This window comes from Cupressus sempervirens, chromosome 10, assembly GCF_028749045.1.
Source record: "Cupressus sempervirens isolate cs-2001-9-10 chromosome 10, ASM2874904v1, whole genome shotgun sequence".
NCBI classification, from domain to species: domain Eukaryota; kingdom Viridiplantae; phylum Streptophyta; class Pinopsida; order Cupressales; family Cupressaceae; genus Cupressus; species Cupressus sempervirens.
Window position 1 is genome coordinate 617630503 of NC_143127.1, and position 21350 is coordinate 617651852.

General features: G+C 36.9%; 1 protein-coding gene across 5 annotated transcripts in view; it reads right to left on the reverse strand.

Annotated features, from left to right (window-relative positions):
* ABCA1 (ATP-binding cassette A1) overlaps window positions 1–21350 on the reverse strand; it is a 307414-nt gene that overhangs the window by 112419 nt on the left and 173645 nt on the right. For all 5 annotated transcript variants that reach the window (XM_089804610.1, XM_089804609.1, XM_089804613.1 and 2 more), the window contains 6 exons: window positions 17070–17168; window positions 16743–16927; window positions 15554–15608; window positions 15355–15426; window positions 8681–9397; window positions 8207–8385 (listed from right to left, as the gene is read on the reverse strand). In XM_089804610.1, coding sequence (XP_089660736.1) covers window positions 8207–8385; window positions 8681–9397; window positions 15355–15426; window positions 15554–15608; window positions 16743–16927; window positions 17070–17168 — 1307 coding nt within the window. The remainder of the gene's footprint in view (window positions 1–8206; window positions 8386–8680; window positions 9398–15354; window positions 15427–15553; window positions 15609–16742; window positions 16928–17069; window positions 17169–21350) is intronic.

Consider the following 21350-nt stretch of genomic DNA (forward strand, 5'->3'; position numbering starts at 1 on the left):
TAAATAGTCACTTTTATCGTTATAACTTCAAACATTAAAATAATATACCAAATAAATTTGGAATCCCACATATAATAGCTCATCGGAAAGAGCTTGACAAAATACATCTCATCCTACCGCCGAAAAATGAAAGGCCCGCATACCCTGTTGGCTTACTAAAAATAGTAAGTCCTCCCCAAAACCCAACAAACGAACTCCATTTGGCCTATAATTAAATTTGACTAGGCCAAATAACCTCAGGATCTCATTTGAAGTCCTAGTTAGCCCTCGGGACCACAATAGAACAGGCTAACGACAACATATATCCAAACTGGCTAAGCGAGGGACATTACAGTCCACCCCTCTTGAAATTACTTGTCCCCAAGCAATCTCAACTCTAGATGCTAAAGAATTTGCTCTGCCTCCCATGTTGCATCCTCAACTGGTAAGTTCCTCCACTTCACTAGGTACTCCCTGATAGTCCTCCTGCGAAGCACTCTCCCTGGTGTCAAGTATAGCCTCGAAAACCAAGATAAGCTTCCCCTCATCATCAAGAGGTGGCAAAACTACTGAAGGCACCACATTGTCCCCCAATGCCTTCTTAAGGCGTGACACATGGAACACGTTATGCACTTTACTGTCTGCAAGCAGCTCCAACTCATAAGCTACCTCGCCCACTCTCCTGATTACTTTGAATGGTCCATAGTAGCGTGGTTTCAATTTCTCTACTCCACTCCTCTTGAGAGAGGATTGTCTATACGGCTGTAACATGAGGTACAATATGTCTCCCACCTCAAAAGACCTCTCAACCCTATGCTGATCAACATATTGCTTCTGTTGATTTTGTGCCCTTTGCAAATTTTCCTTCAAAGATCGCATAATGTCCTGACACTCCTGCAAAAGATCCTTGGCCTTAGGCACCCTACTATCCCCAAATAACAAATCCAAGAAATTAGGAGCATCATACCCGTAAAATGCCATGAAAGGGGACATTTGAATAGACATATGGAAAGAGGTGTTATAGCAGTACTCCCCTAGATGTAGCCACTTCACCTAAACCTTCTACTGTCCTGCAATGTAGTTTCCAAGGTACCCCTCAACCCATTTGTTCACCATCTCTGTCTGCCCATCAGTTTGGGGGTACCACTCAACTGGTACTTGGAGTGAGCTCTGTTCCACTCAACCTGAACAACTCCTGCCAAAGTGGCTCATAAACCTGTTGTCTCTATCGCTGACTATGCTCCGTGGCATCCCATGTAATCTAAATACCTCTCGAAAGAATAGCTCTGCTATCTGTACTATTGAATATGTAGACGAAATTGCAAAAAAATGTGCAAATTTCGTCAATCTGTCTACCACAACAAAAATACAATCCTGACCCTGTGCCTTTGGAAGGCCTGTGATAAAATCCATGGAAATGCTATCCCACTTCCTCTCAGGTATAGGTAGGGGCTGTAGCAATCTGCCTGGAAAGGAATGTTCATGTTTGTTCTACTGACACACTGGGCACTCCCTAACAAACTGTAGCACTTCAAACTTGAGCCCCTTCCAAGTGAAGCGCTCTCTCACCTATCGATATGTCTTAAAGAATCCTTGATGTCCGGCTAATGGTGAATCATGAAATGCTCTCAAGATCTTTTGCTTCATAGCAGACATAGGTACCAAATAAATCCTCCCCTTGTAAATGATCTGATCATTTACAACAGTATATCGACTATCTTGAATAGCCCCCTCATAACGCTAGATGCCCAACTATCCTTGGCATACTTTGCCAATATTATCTCTCTCCAATCATTCATGACTATCCCAACAGCAAGAAAATGAGGCCTCCTGGATAAAGCATCTGCTACAATATTTTTCTTCCCTTTGACATAGACTATGTCAAAATCATAGGCCTGTAACTTACTCACCCATTTCTGTTGCCTGTCATTAAGATCCTTTTGTCCAAGGAAATGTTTCAAGCTATTATGATTTGTTTTTACTGTGAATCGGCTTCCTACTAAGTACTACTTGAACTTAGCTAGCGCGTGCATGATTGCTAGCATTTCTTTGTCATAAATGATGTAAGTTCTTTCAACACCTCGTAATTTTCTGCTTTAATATGTGATGGGATGTTTTTCCTGCATGAGGACAGCTCCTATGCCCTCTCCCGAGGCATCACATTGCAACTCAAAAGGTCTGTGAAATCTGGAATAGCCAAAACAGGACATGTACTCATCAGCTTCTTGAACCTGTCAAAACAATCCTGAGCACTCTCTGACCACTTGAAATTGTCTTTTCGTGTCAAATCTGTAAGTGGTGCTGCTATTTGTGAAAATCCCTTCACAAATCTGCGGTAGAACCCACAAAGCCCGAGAAATCCCTTGAGTTGTGAAGTGTTCCTCGGCGGTGGCCAATCCAGAATGGCCATGATCTTGTCTAGCTCAACCCGAACACTTCCTACACTAATAATATGCCCTAGATAGAGCAACTTTGTCATCCTGAACTCACATCTACTCATCTTGGCATATAATGACTCCATTTCTAGAACACTGAGCACTGTATCATTATGCTTCAAATGTTCCTTCCAAGTACGGCTATATATCAGTATATCATCAAAAAATATCAACACAAACTTCCTCAACTGATCTCTGAACACTCTATTCATACAGGACTGGAAAGTGGCAGGAGCATTAGTCAACCCGAAGGGCATGACTAAGAACTCAAAATGTCCGTAGTGGCATCTAGAAAGCTATCTTCTCCACATCCACCTCTCTAACCTGTATCTGGTGGTAGCCGGATCTCAAATCAATCTTAGAGAAGTAGCATGCACCGTGCAATTCATCAATAAGCACATCAATGCGCGGGATAGGGTATCAGTTCTTGATTGTCTTCTTGTTTAGCTCCCTATAATCAATGCACATCCTCATTGTACCATCTTTCTTCTTCGCCAATACTACTGAAGAAGCGAAAGGACTCTTGCTTGGCCGTATGTGCCCCATGTCAATCAACTCCTTGATTGCCTTTTCTATTTCATCCTTATATCTCTTTGGATGGTGGTAGGGTGTGATGATGACTGGCTTAGCCCCTTCCTCTAACTCAATAACATGCTCGATTCCCCTATCCGGGGGTCTCCCTAGAGGTATCTCACCAAACACCTTAGTATTTTTGGTTATTAGTTCTTGTACATCAGGTGGATACTCTTGTTCATGCTGCTTTGTTATCTCCGGCATTCCTTTGAACTCTACTGCCCACTGCCCCTGATCATGTCTAAAGAAACTCTGCATCCGCTTGAGTGACACCACTCAAAGTCTCCCATCTGACAAACCTATGAGCACTATCTTCTTACCATTTGCCTCAAACCTCATTTCCATTTTCTGGAGGTTAAATGTAAACTCTTCCAGAGACTTCATCGAGTTCATTCCAAGCACCATATCCTGATCACCAATGTTGACCACGAAGAAATCTCCCACCATGTCATAATCTCCCAAACGAAGCTACAAGTTGGAGATTTTCTTGGTACAGTCGATTTTGAAGCCATCGGCAACCATCACCTTAAATCCCCTATGCTCCTCTGTATGTAGCCCTCTGCGTGACACAAACTTCTCATCAATGAAGTTATGTGTTGCCCTTGTATCAATGAGTGCCACAAATCTCTGTCCATCCAAAGTTCCCCTAACTCTGAAAGTGACAGCCTCCTATATACTGGACAACTGAGCTATCATGCTATCACTGTGTGCTTCCTCATGTGAAGAATTATCATCATCTCCATCTAATTCTGATGACTGCTCTGAATCTCCATCCACTGACTCTTCGGCTGAAAAGTACTCCATCTGCTTAGCTTTTGCTTTCAATGGAAACTTATGTGACAAATCCCAAGGCTCCCTGCAATGAAAACAAAGCTTCTTCTTCCTGAGATCATTAAGTGTCTCATTGTCCAACCTCTTACTTTCCTCCTTAGGTGGTTGAGCCTCTCTATGAAAAGGTTTCCTGTCCTTATCTTTCCTCGAAGGGGAACTCTTTGCCTGGAATTTATTTTTGGAAGTTGAAGAAGAATCCATGTCACAAGCTTTCTTAATGCCTTCTTGCAAAGTGGGAGGGTTGAGAGCTTTAATCCACCCTCTCAACGGATCAGCTAACCCATCCATAAATATAACTAGTATCCTCTATTCAGATACATCTGTTACTAACACTGCAAGTTTCTGAAACTCTGAAATGTATGTTTCCAATGATCCCCACTGTTTAATCTGAGCTAACTCCTTGAAATGGAGTTCTGGATCCTTCCTATCAAAACGTTCAATTAGTCTCTCCATAAACTCCACATATGAGGTAATGTGTGCATGCCCCATAGTGACCATACCATGATGCCACCACTCGTGTGCTAACCCATCCAAATGAATTGCTGTCTACTTAATAGCCTCTTCCTCAGGCATAGGGTTCAATTGAAAGTATGTGTCAAGCTTTTGAACCCAAGCTCTTGCTATAGACTTCCCCAAGCCATCATAATATGGTAACTGAAGTTTCCCTACTTTCTTTCGTAGCTCATAGCTCTGGTTCCTATCATGTCCATGTGGCATATGTTTCATCCGCACATCCATATACTCCCTAAAGGTAATTGCAGCAATAAAATTTGGACCTCCGGCTTCCCAATCTCTCCTCAACTGGTCCTATATATCAATGATCTGGGGCTCTAGTACAGGCTGCTCTGGGGCTGTAGGAGGAAATGTGGGAATCATGGGCCTCGAATTCACTGTCCTAGCTTGCTGGGGTGCATGACCGAAATCGTTCCCAACTTGTTCACCTCCATTATGTGTCCCATCCTGATTATTCCCATTTTGATTGTTACCATTCTGATTATTACCATTCTGATTATTTCCTCCACCCATGTTAGCATTCAACCCCATTTGGTGAGCCATCATCTGCATCATAAGCTCCAATCTCTGATTCTATTCCTGTGCCCTTTGTTCTGCTAATCGCTGTCCCTGTGCCAAAGTCTCTAATAACTGTAAGAATCTTTCCTCTCTAGGATCCCCAGCATTCCTGCCTCCCATATTGCCAAATAACCTGTTCACCTGTATCAATATGATCCTCTAGATTTCCCTATCCCTCTTGTTCTGTGTTTAGACAAGCCCTAGTTCTTCTTAAATTATAGTGATGAGTTAAAGGTTGAACACTCCAATCTGTCATATCACCACCTGTTCATTGTGTTTGTACCCACTAGGATGGAAGGATAAAAAAGCTCTGATACCACTGTAATAGGCCACCCCATTTTCAGCTTGTTTTTTGAATCCGTCTACTTGTGAAAATTTTGTCAAACAGCTTGCAAGCAATCTGGTAGCTGAGATTTCTGATTTGTCTCTTTCCAGTATGGATGAAATGTTTGTCAATATAAAACTATTGCTTACAGTTACTTTCAATAATAAATAATTAAATAACAAGATGAATACTTCAAGAGTTACATAAACATAACTTCAATGCAATTTTTTTACAGCTTCCAACATTCAGATTTATCTCAGAAATTTGCATTACAAATCAGAGTATCAGACAATTGCAAGCTTGGTAATTACCAACATAAGTTTCACACAGGTTTGACAAGAATGTAACAGTTACTCACAAGAAACAGCTCCAGCAATAGCAACAGCAGATCGCTTTGAAAATGTTCAAACTCCAGACCTGGTAGTACTGGCTCTGTGCCTATATGCAGTCACTAGACAGCCACAGCACTGATTTGCAGCCCCTCCAAAATAGACACAAATTATTTGCCAGTAGTCTATCTTCAACCCAGCTTTATTCCTTCAAATCGAACTCCCAAGGAACTGACAATCTCCTTCAAACAAAATATCAAATACCTCACAATCTGATTTCCACAAGACAGCAATTACTGTAGCCGTGTCACTGTAGCTCGGCACTGTAGCTCGGTATTGTAGCGCTGTCACTGTAGCTCGGCCACAAACCCAGCCATGCTAAATGATGCCTTCAACAGAGACGTCCAGTAACATGTACAGCAGCCTGGGGAAATACTATGAACTTCGAACTCTATCAGCAACCCAGATTTATAATTTGGCTCTTCATTCCCGACTACCAAAACTGAACTCTTCCTGGCATAGTGATATTCAACCAAATAGAGAATAGATATCAATATAAATTACCTTGAAGTTCCAACACAAATCTCAAGACCATGTCTTTCAATGGCGTCAAGATTGATAGCACAGAGGGTTTACATCCTCCAAGCCCAAGGAGAAAATCTCCACAATTGCCAAATTCACATAATATCCAAGCATGCCCAAATGAGAGCTATCCTCTTTCTTTTAACCCTTCTTCACTAGTTCTACGCTTCCCTCTTGCCAATGTGGGATAATACATGAGTTTTAATGTTACTTTTTTCCCTTTTACAAATGCCCATGCATGTACTTTAAAAGGGGGAACTTGATTTTTATAAAGTGACTTTATGAAACATTATAATATTTAATTTAAATAGTCACTTTTATCGTTATAACTTCAAACATTAAAATAATATACCAAATAAATTTGGAATCCCACATATAATAGCTCATCAGAAAGAGCTTCACAAAATACATCTCATCCTACCGCCGAAAAAATGAAGGCCCGGATCCCCTGTTGGCTTACTAAAAATAGTAGGTCCTCCCCGAAACCCAACAAACGAACTCCATTTGGCCTGTTATTAAATTTGACTAGGCCAAATAACCTCAGGATCCCATTTAAAGTCCTGGTTAGCCCTCGGGACCATAAAAGAACGGGCTAACGACAACATATATCCAAACTGGCTAAGCGGGGTACATTACAAATTTTTACATAGTTCTGAGTTTGGACCTGCAAAACATAATTCTTAACAATTTTTTTATATTTATTTTTTATAAATACTTTCTGTATGAATGTTTCATATCTTGTCACATACTGTTTATGTAATGTGATAACAGCCTTGCAATGTTCTTCAGCTCCCCATTGGCATAATATGAGATGCTATTGGAGCTTTCAATGGTTTTAATTTTTTGTGTTGTTCCTATCAGATAGATGCAAAGGATTTAGAAAGGAGATTGGAAGACCAGTAAAAAGGCACTTTCCCATTTCAGGTTAGCTCCTTGCTAGGAGTTGATACACTATTTGCGAGGCACCAGATATGAGAGAAGGGCTTGGCTTCTCAGATATGAAGTGACATGTTCCTACCATACACTTCAGGAGGAATTCGTTCCCGTCATACAATGAAGGGGGATTTTTACATAGAAGAGGATGTCCACAGAAAGAAGGAATGCTCTCTCATTGTACACTGCAGGGACTTGTTCTCTCAGAGGAGTAATTTGTTTCCTTGAATTAGTACTTGTTTTATCCTGTTGTACTTAGGATTTGAGATGGACATCAAGGCATCCACCAATATGTTTAAGGAGGTGTGTGCTGGCCAGTTTGTGTTACTTAGTGAGCTACGAGTATGTCCTACTTCATTCAGCATGTGCTTAAGTTGTTTTACCACTCTGATAATAGCATAGCTAACTTTGTTTGGAGTCATTCAATAAGGGGGGCAATGTTGGAAACGTGGCATCATTAGTATATTAGTTTTAAGTCAGTAAATCATTGAGTAAGCTACAGTGAGCTATTGTTGACAAAGAAAATATATAATTATTGGTAAGCAGGCCATTGTTTGATGCATGAAGGGAAGTGAGCTTTATATATAAATGCAAGAAAAATCTAAAAGAATGAATTCAATCCCAACGATACCATCTTCAATATTATTTTGAAAGTGTTTTATAAATTCAATAATTATACCCCTTCTCTTTGATGTCAAAATAGTCTTAATACCAAAAACTCAGTTCCACTGTTTCTTTTATTTGTATACACCCTTCCACAAAATGCAATTACTTTCAAAAAAAAAAAGTATAGAAGGTACTTGGAACATTTATTATGACTGATCATTGATTCATTAACCTAATCATCGATTCTAAAGAACTTTTTCACCCTACCCAAAACCAGGAGATACAATTATCAATTATTCAGAATCAGTTTTGATTAAGGGCTTGGAAATATGTAAGGCTAGTTACAATTTAGTACCCAACATCATATACAGAAACACACACACAGTATATGGCATGTCAAGTTAAGATTGATTACAAATTCACCAGCAATTATTCTTTACTAATGACATACAGGTATGAAAAATCTCAGTACATAATTCCTCACAAAACACCATGTTTCCTTGCTGACTGAGATTCACTGACATTGAAATATTATAACATACCTTGATTGATATGATTCGTTTAAACTAGTGATGAGGTATTCACTCATCGACAATAGACTTGGTCCTAGATGAGGACCTGCTATATAAATGGCATCAGTCATTGCCTGCTTTGTGTTTGGAAATTTATATGTGCATGGTTTTTCTCTTTGAATCCATCCTCCTTTAACATTACTTGCAACCTACAAAACATTAGATTAAAAAATTAACAGTAACTTCAATTTCATCTTTCCAAAAATAATGGAGGAGCAATTAGGGAACAGAAACCATAATTGCGATTCATTATTAAAACCAGATCTAAATGTTAGTGAAAAAGGAATCAGAATACAAGAGACAAGAGGTATTTGTATTTTAGCTCAAACACACTCTCAGATTTTAATCATGCAGAAGTTTTATAATCAAGTGTTATCACTTTGACAAATGAAATAACTTATCAACACATTCCTGCAAAAACCATCAGTAAAGAAATAAGAAAACCTCGAGCGCAATTGGCAAAGAGAGATTGAATGGAATTGGCCCACCACCTCCACCACTTCGAAGAAGCGGATTGAAATTATCAGTTGTCAAAGCAACAGAAATTTGATCTGGATGTGGCTTAAGCATCAACAAAAATAGCCCAAGAAACAAAAATAATGCTGGTACAAGTAGCTGGAATGCAATCGTCCTTTTATCTCTTCTGGCACATATTGCACGTTTAATGACAAGAGCTTTAAAATGTTCCCAAAAAGGAGGCCTTTCTGCATCATCTACTACATAGTGGTTTTTCGTTCTACAGAGGCATAGAATACTGCAAAATGTAGACAGTATTAGTATAAATGAGCTACAGACTGCAGAAAATATCTTTTTTGCTGTTTTCGTTGACAACCATCTGTCACCCTTTATGTTGCAAACCTTTTCATCTCCAGATCCAAAGCAAGGTTCCAATATTTCTTCCACATCAACATTGTCTTTAACAGGTACATAAGATTCATTACTGTCAAAGTCAGACCCAGCAACCCTCAGGAATACCTCTTCCAATGTCGTAACAGAAATCCCATAACTCTCAATACAATGATATTTTTCAATGGCAGTATTCTCCCTTTCTATTACTGTAGAATTACATCTGCTTTCAATACAATTCTCAATCTCCCTAAACAGGCCTTCAAAAGATGAAGCTGATGCAAGTGGGAGTCGGAATGACAACTCCGACCCAACCTGCAATAAGAATTACAAGCAATAAATCAATTTTTTGGAATTAAATGCTTAGTCTGCTGACTTTGTATAGTTTAGGTAAAAACACAAGGAAGTTAGATTAAGCATTGAACACTGCAAAAGAATGATGCACAGAAAGGAAACACAGTAAGCGACTCATACAACATTAAACATGCATGTCTTCTGATACGGAAAGAATTTTCCTGCATTTGGTACAGCCTTACATCCGGCAAACATAATTTTTAGCTTTGATAGGTATAAAGCTGATTTCTGTTTAACAGACAATCTCTCTTAAATGCTTTTTTTTTTACAACATAAAGTCATTCTACTTAGTCACTAGAAGATTCTGTTTATCAGGTTTCATAGAATACTTCTTTTGTGCGTGAACAGATGAAATCCATGGCCAATTTATTTCTGAGTTTAGCTTAAGCAAATTAGATTTTGTCAAACCTTGTTTCAAAGAAACATGAATAGAAAAAATGAGAAACATTGATTCATAACATCAACTTATCTCTTGTTGCTGAAATTACTTAATTTGTTAAAATTTGGTATTAACATTATACTGGAGTCTATGGGGATGTTTCCAAGCCCCGTGCCTAGCATCCCAGGGACAAACAACATGACAAAATATACCCCCCACCCTCCCTGATGCCTGTGCCCCAACAAGATTTACTCTACTTTTGGAGGGATGTCCAGGAATGCCTTACCATCCCCAAGACCTGACATCAAAGCATCCATCTACCACTTTTGGAACTTCTGGTTGTCCACAGTGGCATAAAATAAAAATGAATCTTTGCCACCAGATTTGCTATTCAAAAGAAAGAACAAAGACCAAATGGCGTCTTTCATAGGATCAAGGAACAGAATATATAACACACAGCCTTTAATGAAAGTCAGGCACCTGTTGAATGGAAAGAAAACTCACGATCTCATCCAACTGGTGGTTGGAGGATTATTTGAATGAAAGCTACTTGGATGTTGAGTCAAACTAAACTACTAAAACATAGGACCACAAGTGTCATGTACCATTAAAACTGATATTTTTGTTAAATAAGTGTCATGGAAGATCACCTAACACAAGATCACAAAATGTAAGGACACCTAATCATAGAAAGAATATGAACAACAATGAAAGAAGTGAAAAATAAAATAAAAGGTGAAAGATCCTAACAAGACATTTGTGAAGGAACACCTGTGGATTTAATGGTATGAATTGAAAAGAATAAGAACACACCAGAGAGGAAAATGGAGTCATTAATTACCACTGAAGCCTCCACATTAACCTGAATTATCAATCTTATTGAGAAGACAAGGGATATTGCATCAGACAATCAGTAGACTCCTTGATGGAAGTATTAAGTTTTGCACAATTAAGGATGCATTGAACAAATATAATTTAGGTATGGTTAAGAGCACAAAAAAAATTATAAACATATATGACCACACGAAAGAATTTAGGTTCACTGGATAAGGTATCAACTTTTTGAGTTTGGGTACTTACGCAATTAATGAAGATATAATTTAGGTGGATTTAAGCACTGAAGTCAAATTATTTGGACACCATCTAATCAATTGGAGCTTACACAAACTTGGGAGAGCGATTGGGAGGTGATTTGGAATCTTGAAAAGCGATTTTTGAGAATTTCTGTGATAACCCTAAGTTTGCGACTTTGAAGGTATTTATTTGTTTATAAGGTCATTTCTTGAAAAGAATTTGAAGGTAAATACAGAAATGGATTCACCAGTTTATGAAAACTTAGACAAACATAGATATAAGTTTAAAAGGAACCCAATTTTATCTTTGGATGATGATCCTGCTAGGGCATTTTAGCAAGTGTCGGAAGGAGTTTTGCTCATTAAAGATGTTAGGGCATATAGTCACTGCAAAAGTTTAACAATGTCTACAAGGATGATAAGTCTTCTAAGGAAGGTTCTGAACACCTAGGGCAATTCAAAGTTGTGCAGCATATCTTTTATGAGGAATTCTCTAATGAAGAGTGGTCTAGGATCATTTTGGGTAGAGTGCATGATAACATGTTTTGGGTTGGGGACAAACTAGTCAAAATCACTAGTGACCTAATTCTAGAGGTGGCAAGGTTAAGCAATGAAGGTATAATTCCAATAAATAAGAAGAATAGTACGAATTAGTGCAACACAACACTGAAACAATCTGGAATGGAAGAGGCATGATGCTTAATAAGATCAAACAAGATGATGTGAGATTCATGAGTAAAATTCTAGCCTACAAGAAGAATTCTAGTTCAAGGGAAGATGAGGTATCAACTGGATTTATCCATGCTGCATACAAAATATGTGTCGACAAAGTAAAGGTAAACCTCTGCGAGATTCTGAAACAACAGCTATTCAACAAACTTGAGAGAATTAAGAACAAGTATGCAAGAATTTTAATTACAATTGCTGACACCTACCAAAGAAGTTGGTCAGACTACTACCACTTCTCAATCACCATTTGAAATTTTGTTGGCTAGCATGGTTAGCAATAGATCCATGAGAATGTCAGATGATATGGACATAGAAAACTATGTCAAGTTGCAGCATTTTCAGTGAAAAAAATTGCTGAGAAAACCAACAAACTGAGCGAGAATACACAGGGCATCCTAGAAAGAGTGACAGATAGACTTCAGATTGCTATTCCAGTAAAGGTCACTGGGCAAGATTTGGAGAAGAGAGCAGAAAGAGTAGTGGAAGCTTTTAATAGCCACTTTTCTACACTTGAGGATGCAGCCACTTTGAAGGCTCAAGTTGAACATGATGCAGGATTGTTTAGCACAGTATGTGGCAATATTAGGAATGATCAGATAGCACTAGATATTTGCATCAAGGAATTGAAGAGTTGTATATTTGAGGGTAAACACCTATATGAAAAGTGTGCTTTGGCACATAAACTTACCCAAGACATCTCCACATCTATCAACAATAAACAAGATGAATTCGAGAAAACAGTGGATGAGTTGAAAAATCCGAAGGCCAAGATTATAGAGATTGAACAGAGAACTGATCAAATCTATGATAGGTTAGGGTTACTTGAGCTGAACAGGGAAAGAACCTTGAAGGTACTGAGAAAGCCCCCAACTCTGAAGATTCATATTGTTCAATTTCAACGGGATACATGCTTAGAGGCGCAAAATTTGCCTATTCAGATCTAAATACAGCAGAAGTTGCAGCCTATGGGTTGTGTGCATTAACCAGCATAGCAGATGCAGTGAAGGACTCTTGGGATAAAGAGTTTGGCAGCTTAACGAAGCGTTTTGATGACTCTGTGACACTTTTAAGCACCTATACAGCATGATTACTCCAAGGTAGAACTACACTTTTAACCTGTATATACATTTTAGACTCATCTTTGTCATTGATGTCAAATGGGGAGTGACAGTGTGAAATATTGTAAGTACTATGTATATTGTGAAGGGTGATATAAGTTAGAGCATAGACTAAGATGGAGAACAATATATACATACAAAAGATGGAATTATAAACATAGATGATGCACAAGTTTTGAAATTTTGATGGCCATGTGAAATACTTGACGGATTTTGTAAATTGTTGAATTTCAACACTTTGCCAATTTTTCCCATATGTTGCTATCAATGACAAAGGGAGACATTGTTGGCACTTTAGCCATTTTTTCCATATGTTGCCATCAATGCCAAAGGGAGAGATTGTTGGCAATTTGGCTAATGTGATGTATTAGGGTTTTCATTTATGGCAACATAAAGCCTATTGTGAAATGGCAAAAGATAAGAATATGTTTGAAGAACAGAAACTTTAGAAAATTGTCTCAGTGTGATGAAGGTATGCAGTTAACAGTCAGGCATTTTGGTTTAGTGCACTTCACTGAAGACACCTGAAGCTATTTGCTCTTGCAAGAAGGTAATACAGGTTATATATAGCACTTGGGTAATTGCACTAAAGATTATGTCAAGTACAGTGTGAGTTATTAAGGATTTACCTGGTACAGGCTGACTGCACAAAACAGAGTAAAAGGCAGAACAATGGCATTTTGATTAAGGCATTGTTTTGGTTCACCAAAATAATTATTTAACAATGTTGGGATGACATCCTATTGTGAAATGGCAAAAGATAAGAATATGTTTGAAGAACAGAAACTTTAGAAAATTGTCTCAGTGTGATGAAGGTATGCAGTTAACAGTCAGGCATTTTGGTTTAGTGCACTTCACTGAAGACACCTGAAGCTATTTGCTCTTGCAAGAAGGTAATACAGGTTATATATAGCACTTGGGTAATTGCACTAAAGATTATGTCAAGTACAGTGTGAGTTATTAAGGATTTACCTGGTACAGGCTGACTGCACAAAACAGAGTAAAAGGCAGAACAATGGCATTTTGATTAAGGCATTGTTTTGGTTCACCAAAATAATTATTTAACAATGTTGGGATGACATCCTAGATGTTAACCCAGATGTGGCAAAAGATTATTCAAAGATTTAGCAAAGTATCGATCAGCAAGGCCGACAGATCTAAAAGTTTTGGTATAAAGGCAAAGTATTTTGTTAAGCAAATTGTGTCACTGTATTGTATTGATATAATGTTTATATGTGCACTTTATGTGATTGGTACAGACGCGAATTTGATGCTAGAATAGAGTAGAGCGGTTGTGTGTACAGTTTAGAAGAAGGAACTACAAAAGACAGATCAGATCTTGAAGATATCAGCACTATAAAAGGTTTTTGTATCCATCTCTACTACTAGTATTGTATAGTTGTATATGCATGTTTGAGTAGTGGTCTCATCTTGCACTCTTTTGTATTGTAATAACAACTCCTAACAAGGTTGAGGCTTCTAACAAGGACAGGTACACTATACGGATGTAATAGACTCCTAATAGGGTCAATATCTTTCACAAGGCACTTTTGATTACTGGATCATTTTGCAGGTATTATCCCTTGGCCAGGGTTTTCCTAAAGAAATAATGGTGTTATAAGTTGCATTGTAATTTGCTTTAGTTTACTTTTCAGCTTGCTCATCTATGCAAGTTTAAAGATTGTTAATAATATCCATAGTTGGGCAAAAGTTTGTAGAACATTGATTCATGGCCACCCCTCTCAGTATTCCCTATTTCTAACACATCCATGTGTCCAAAACTCAAAGATATACTAACATAACATACCTAAATACCAATGTACCCCGGGGATGCATCACCACACCCTCCCCCTTAACCAAAAGAAATCCCTAGTGTTACGGAATTCGGGTCACACTAGAAAACGTGGGGATGGTGTTCCAGTATACCCAATCACGTCACCCAAATCACCGTTGTCCACTCAAAATGCAAGGACATCATGGCATCCCCGAAGGGGATGGAGGGTTGCAATAGCGTCCCTCAACCCCTCAAGGAACGACAAGGTGTCCCTTGTCACGACAAATAGATAAAGTAATTTTTTTTTTAAAAAGAATTTTCGTTGGTTTTGTGGATTCTTTCTTGCCCTAGGGGTATGTGGGGCCCATCTCTTGTAGTTTGTACTTGTTTTGATATCAAGCTACTCAGTGTAATCATCTTTATGATTAGATACTCATACTTTTGATTCTATTACCCAAGAGTGTAATCATCTTATTGACACATTTTCTACTTTGACTATTAAAAAAAATTACCGTTCAATGTTCAATGTTCCATGTTCAATGCAATGTTCAAGTACTTAGTAATTCTAATTTACTATTTTACAGTTGTTTTACTGTTTACATCTTTATTCTATTTTGTTATACATATTTTCATAACTAGCATTTAAAGCACCATATGTATTGTATATAGTACACACACATACCATCCCCTGACGGCATCCCCCACTACCCAAAAGCTTGTCCTGTTCCAACATCCCCCAATCCCCTAGGGAGGGATAACTATGCTAAATACAATCCTTTCACTTGAACTCTTTGAATGGATTTAGACTTCTTAATTTGTAATAGGGATAAGCTAAATTCACTTACATCAGTAAGAAGTGTTGCCGAAGGAACATGGCGAAAAATAATATCAGCAGCTGATGATGCACACTGTGATTTCTGCCAATAAATATTGTGTTAAAATTGGACAAAGCTTTATCCATCATTTATCTCCATGTGACAGCTAAGCATAGTTTAGTCTACAAATTCACAGAAAGCATAATAGCAAAATTACAAAATTACAAACCTTTACTAGTGTTAGAGTGTAACCCACACCATAGCGATGCTTCAGAAAAGGAGAACTGCAGTGGGGCATATCAATTAGCATTCCAGTCACAGTGTAATATAGAATAATTTAGCAATAGTCAACATAACCATACTGATCATTTATAAAGCAGGATCTTCTATCTGTAGAAAATATGTCGTCTGAAACCATGACTATTCTTTATTAAAAATTTGAAATAGGAAGACAATTTCCCATCTCTTGCATGAGAATTGTGCTGCCAGACTTACAAAGATAAAATAAAGAGGACTAGTAAAGAGAAAACTATACATATAAATTAATACCACAGTAAGTTAAGAATTTTCCTCAGAGGATCAATCTCCTTGAGCTCACTTTTCTCTACCACAAGGTGAATGTTCCAATAAATCGAGGACATTATAATTTATTACAATAAGTTAAAATTGATTTTTCTGTGGTAAATTAGAGAACTTTGTCAGAGAGAATCTTCATGGAACCAAAATATTTGTTTCGGTTTATTGATTTCTTACATTGTTTTGCTGCTTCAATTCAGATGCAGATTTTTCAGATTGCTTTCCTATAGTTCAAATCAGGGCTAAAGGTTTGTGGTCTACAGTATACTTCATAAATACTCTTCTGTTATCATTTTAAGTTAAATATTTGCTCCAACATAATTGCAATTTAGAAAAGATGGAACATTTAGCTGTCCATTGCAAGTACCCTTTAGTGTGGATGGATTGAACTGATTGCTTGAAGTGTGATAGAGAGCAATTTTTGAAGATCCTGATAATTTGGCATCAACTCATGGTAAATTTAAAATTCTGAGAAGCCTCAACCGTTCATGTGCCTACTACTAACTTCCACCTTTGACAAACACACGTAAATGAATCTTTTCATTTGCCATCTGAATTTGGATTTAACTCTAGAAAATGAAAAAACATTATAAAATCTTCATCTAAAAAATAATTGCATGTGGTAAATAAATAAATAAAGGTTGATGCAAACTTATGCTCGAGTCATATCAAACTGTCTTTAAGAGCAAATAACAAAGAAAAAGATGTTTTATAGCGTTAAGTAGTGTCCCCTTTTGTCACACCCAAATCCCACAAGACTCGAAAGCACAAAAGCTATGCTAAGGATTTGAATTCAACAGAATAAGTATATTTTCTAAAACAATAAATAACGACAAAATCACCTGCCACAACATCGCAAGGAACCATTTGCCATTATAGCTATGCGATCACCTAATATGTCAGCCTCATCCATAGAATGAGTAGTTAGTAAAATCACTCTCCCTTTCTTGAACCGTTTAATCAATTGCCATGTTGAACGCATTGAATAAGGATCCATTCCACTAGTTGGTTCATCTAGAATCACCACCTACAGATAATTTATTTTCTTAGAATATCTTGAAAGCTACCTTAGGAAAAAGGTACAAATTGGAATTAAGATAATATATTAGGTTATATAATTCCAGAATAGAAGAAACATATTCAAAATAAGTCAAGAAACTACTTTATACCTTACTGTTTCCTATAAGAGCAATTGCCAAAGACAACTTCCTCTTCATTCCTCCAGATAATGCTCTCACAACTGTGTTTGTTTTATCATGTAGACCAATCTAATAAAATGAACCAATTCCATCATTGAGTGAGAAAATAAGTCATTACATGAAATGTTTGCATTTTAAGTTGTAAAAAGAGACAAAGCCTTTAGCTTTCTTATGAGGTTCTATTATTTTTTTATTGTATTGATTTTATATATTTTTGTTTCATTTTATCATCTTTCTTGAAATAAAACAATTTTAAACATTCTCATCACAGGATTCAAATTGGAAGAGGCATAACATAAAATGAAATGGCCCTCAAAAAGGTAAAAAATTATGATGTACCAAATATATTGGTCTGATTAGAAAAGAACAAAACTCTCAGCAAAAACTTAAGGTCAGTCACAACGAACTCTTTGAAATGGACAAGAAACCAAAATTTCTGACATTGGTGGTGAAAATTTAAGTCACACAGGTCCTTGTATAGAAGCAAAATATCAGTAAAAGAGTCAATGATGACTAGGTGACATGTGCCAAGAAATTTAATTTGTTTTAAGTAAAATAACAAAGTTATATGCAAGAGCTAATAGCCTAATATTGGTCACGTAGGAAATAAAATATCATTCTTCTAGAAAACCAACATAAACAGGCACATCCATGATTATTGCAAAGACTTTAAAGGAGATCTACTAATCTACAATATTGTAGTTCAGGCAAACCCAATAAAGAGAGCCACAGTTTCAAAACTAAGATGGTGGGAGAAAGTATACTTGTGAGAAAGGCATATTTGGATTGAATTCTTCTCATTCGGGCTGTATGCATTCCGGTTGCCAATTTGCGTGTTATGGGTACAGATTCTCTGTTTTCTAATTGTGTTTTTTTGATGCCATATTTCTATTCTACTCTTCTTGTTGAAGGCTCCTGCTTCTACAGTTTACATTTCTACTATTTTATTTTCTGAAGATTGCATTGCTATTGCTCCAAGGTTTTGAAGGCCACACTTCTATTGCTTGAAATTTTAGACTGTAGCATTCCTGGTATTTTATTTTCTAAAGGTTGCACTTCTACTGCTAAGAATTTCTGCAGGTCGTGTTTCTAATGCTTGCAATTTCTCAAGGCCATGTTTCTGTTGCTTGCAATTAAAAAAGCTTGTGTTTCTGTCACTAGCAAATTATACAGGACTTGGTTTTATTCTTCCTTCTAAGATTTCATATAAACACATCTGAAAGTTCATTTTTCAATCAAGGCGACATGTTTTTCATGTGCTGGTTTGTTACAGAGGGGTTTTTGATGCAGTAAAATATCCCCAAATTAAGTTTTTCAAATATTATTTATTTTTCAGAAGGATAACTTATAATTAATTAGATTAGTTAAAAATAAAGTAAAAATAATAAAATAAGTCACTTTATTGAGTAGACCTCTTCAGTTGTGCCAAATATTAAATACGACCTAATCTTCTAGAAAGTGGCCAGGGCTCTTTGTAAGGAAGCTTACTCGGTTATAATAAGTCATGGTTTTTGATATGATAAATTTGTATGATGCTATTTGATAAGCTGATTCTCTAAGGACAAAAGCCCCCAGAAGATTAATAAAAGGATTGGACAAAAACCTAACTCTTGCAAAGGGTGGATTTTCAATATAGTTCACAATTGGTCAAAAATTGTGCAGTCCCTCCCCATGGCTGATAAATTTACAGAGGTTTAGTGTTTGATTCAGAAATAAAAACGGATACTTTGCTAGGATATATTATTTTGAAATCATACAACCCAATTTTAAAGTATGATTTTGATGGTGAGTTCCTATATATGCCACTCTCTCAATAATAGGGATTAATATTGTAGAGTTGTGTACTTGATTGATATTGCAGGAAATATAAATGTTAAATGAGCCAACTCAATAAAGGTTATCAATCAATGCTTAGACATTTCCATCATCCATCATATGAAGTAAATGTTGTTTCTAGATTCAATTGTGCACAAGATGTTTCATTCCATGATCCATCATCAAGATGAAGAGATCCAAAATGTTCATGCCAAAATCTTGTATACAATTGAATCCAACAAACAGCAATTACACAATAAAGGGCATCATCTTATATAATGAGTTCAGTGTGTTGAAGTTGAATATTTATATGGCTTTCCATTGTCGGGGCTAATATTATTTAGCGGGGCCCAATCCTTATTTAGTCAATCTCTCTATAATTGGTGCTTGAATTCTCTATTTGTGTTATTGTCGTGGACAACCGTAAGCCAAATTTCATGGCTACTTATTGCAGCTTCTTTGTGGCATCAACTCTTTGAAGGGGCCCGATTTTCAATATTATGTGGGAGCTCACAGTGGCGTTAACAAAGCCTTCATTTGTTCTGATGCACATCCCAGGGTGTGGATGATTTTCTATTTGGAATCATGGTTTGCAGCAGTTTCATAGCATTTATTCTTCCAAGGTAAGCAGTCTCTCATTCTAGCACAGCTTGTTGTGGCTTCACAAATTTCTGAAGATCATATTAGCTAAAAGGATATTGTGGGTATTCAAATTCAGGCCTGGAGAAGAACTGATTCCCCGGCTTGCAGAATTTGTATAGATATTGATCGTTTGGATAAGTATCTTCAGCTGAGGTTCAATGATATTACTTTTCCTATGCAATTTCTGTTACTATTTAATGTGAGATGTTCATCAATAGCATCAAAAATTTCAACATTGACTGTTAATATTTCATATATCAAATATTTTGGAGATTTCTACTCAAATGTGGTGATAAACCATTCCTCAGATTTTATAATATTGATGTAGTATTAACTCCCTGATTTTATGCTCGATTGTTCTTCATTATTATAGCTTGAGCAACATTGCCATTGTTAAATGTAACAAACAAAATAACCACTGCAGTCTGAGACAAAACATGAACAGAAGAACTGAAGCTTGGCAAAACTCAATCTGAATGAATTCATTTGGTGAAAAATTGAAGAAAATATTATAAGGGTTCTCAAATGCAGAGCTTTACACTGTCCAGCTGGAATTAAAGCTCTTAGCATTCTAAAGACATGTCATCCCACGATAAACATGTCAGCCATAGCAGAAAAATGTATATGTGGTACATCTTTGATTTTGTTAATTTTGAATATTCTATTTAGCCATTGATATTTCAAGCAAATCAGAAATGTTTCATTAAATTAGTGTTACTCATTTTTTATTTCATATGAAGTGGAAATATTAGTTATTCATTATGTTTCATGTGAAATTGAAGATATTGGTTAATCATTATGCTATTACATGAATTTGAAATGGTTAGTTAATATAGCTATTAGTTCTAATAACTAAACTACATCTGAATGATGTGGAAACCGAAATATGCTTTCACTGTCTTATTTTCCTCTTTGCAAGAGTGTGGCGAAGCGGAGAGAAGCATTGGCAGAGAAGGAATAAGGCACGTGTGCACCAACCTGCCACCGAACTATCAAGTATTTGCCTAAACCACCATGGTCAAGGGAAAGCAGATTGGGACAAACTAGACAATGCCAAGTGTCCACCAAGAGCTAACTAGGTCACCAAATGCGTATACATATTTATATTTCACATAAACAATAAAAAGAGAAGTAAAATTGTTACCTTGTATACCACATGGAAAGTCTACTCCATCTATTGGCGAATTATGCCCTGTTATAAATAATATCCATGGTACCTAGGTAAAATTGTACATATTTCATTATACATACATATGTATGTATGCTGATAATTTTAAGTAACACATGTGCATACGTGTACCTTATTACACCCATACATAAATGTGTACTCAATTTTAATATGTAGTGTGTAAGTATATGTGTGTGTGTGTGTGTGTGTGTGTGCAACATCACGTACAACTATACTTAGATAATATACATATTCTCCATAGTAGGTTGGGTGTAGGCCAATTGCTAAATAATTAAATTACATAATCAAGCGTAATCTCTTATATTCTTTTAATAATTTGGCCACCTTTACTATTCAATGTTTGTCAAGAATGTCAAGCTCATGCTCACCACCCTGCATACCTTTTCATGCACGTAACTCCTCCTTGATCGGGTTCAAGTCCTGTATAACCGAGCACCATTCTATGAAGAGGAAAATCGCAGCCCCTTGGTGGCTTGCTAAAAACTCTTATATCCAATTCTTACCATTCTATAATAATTCATATTTTGAAAATTTCTATTGTTAGTGATGCCGAATAGTGGACATTAAAAATTAGACACTGGAGCTCGTAGCTGGGAGTAATAGAA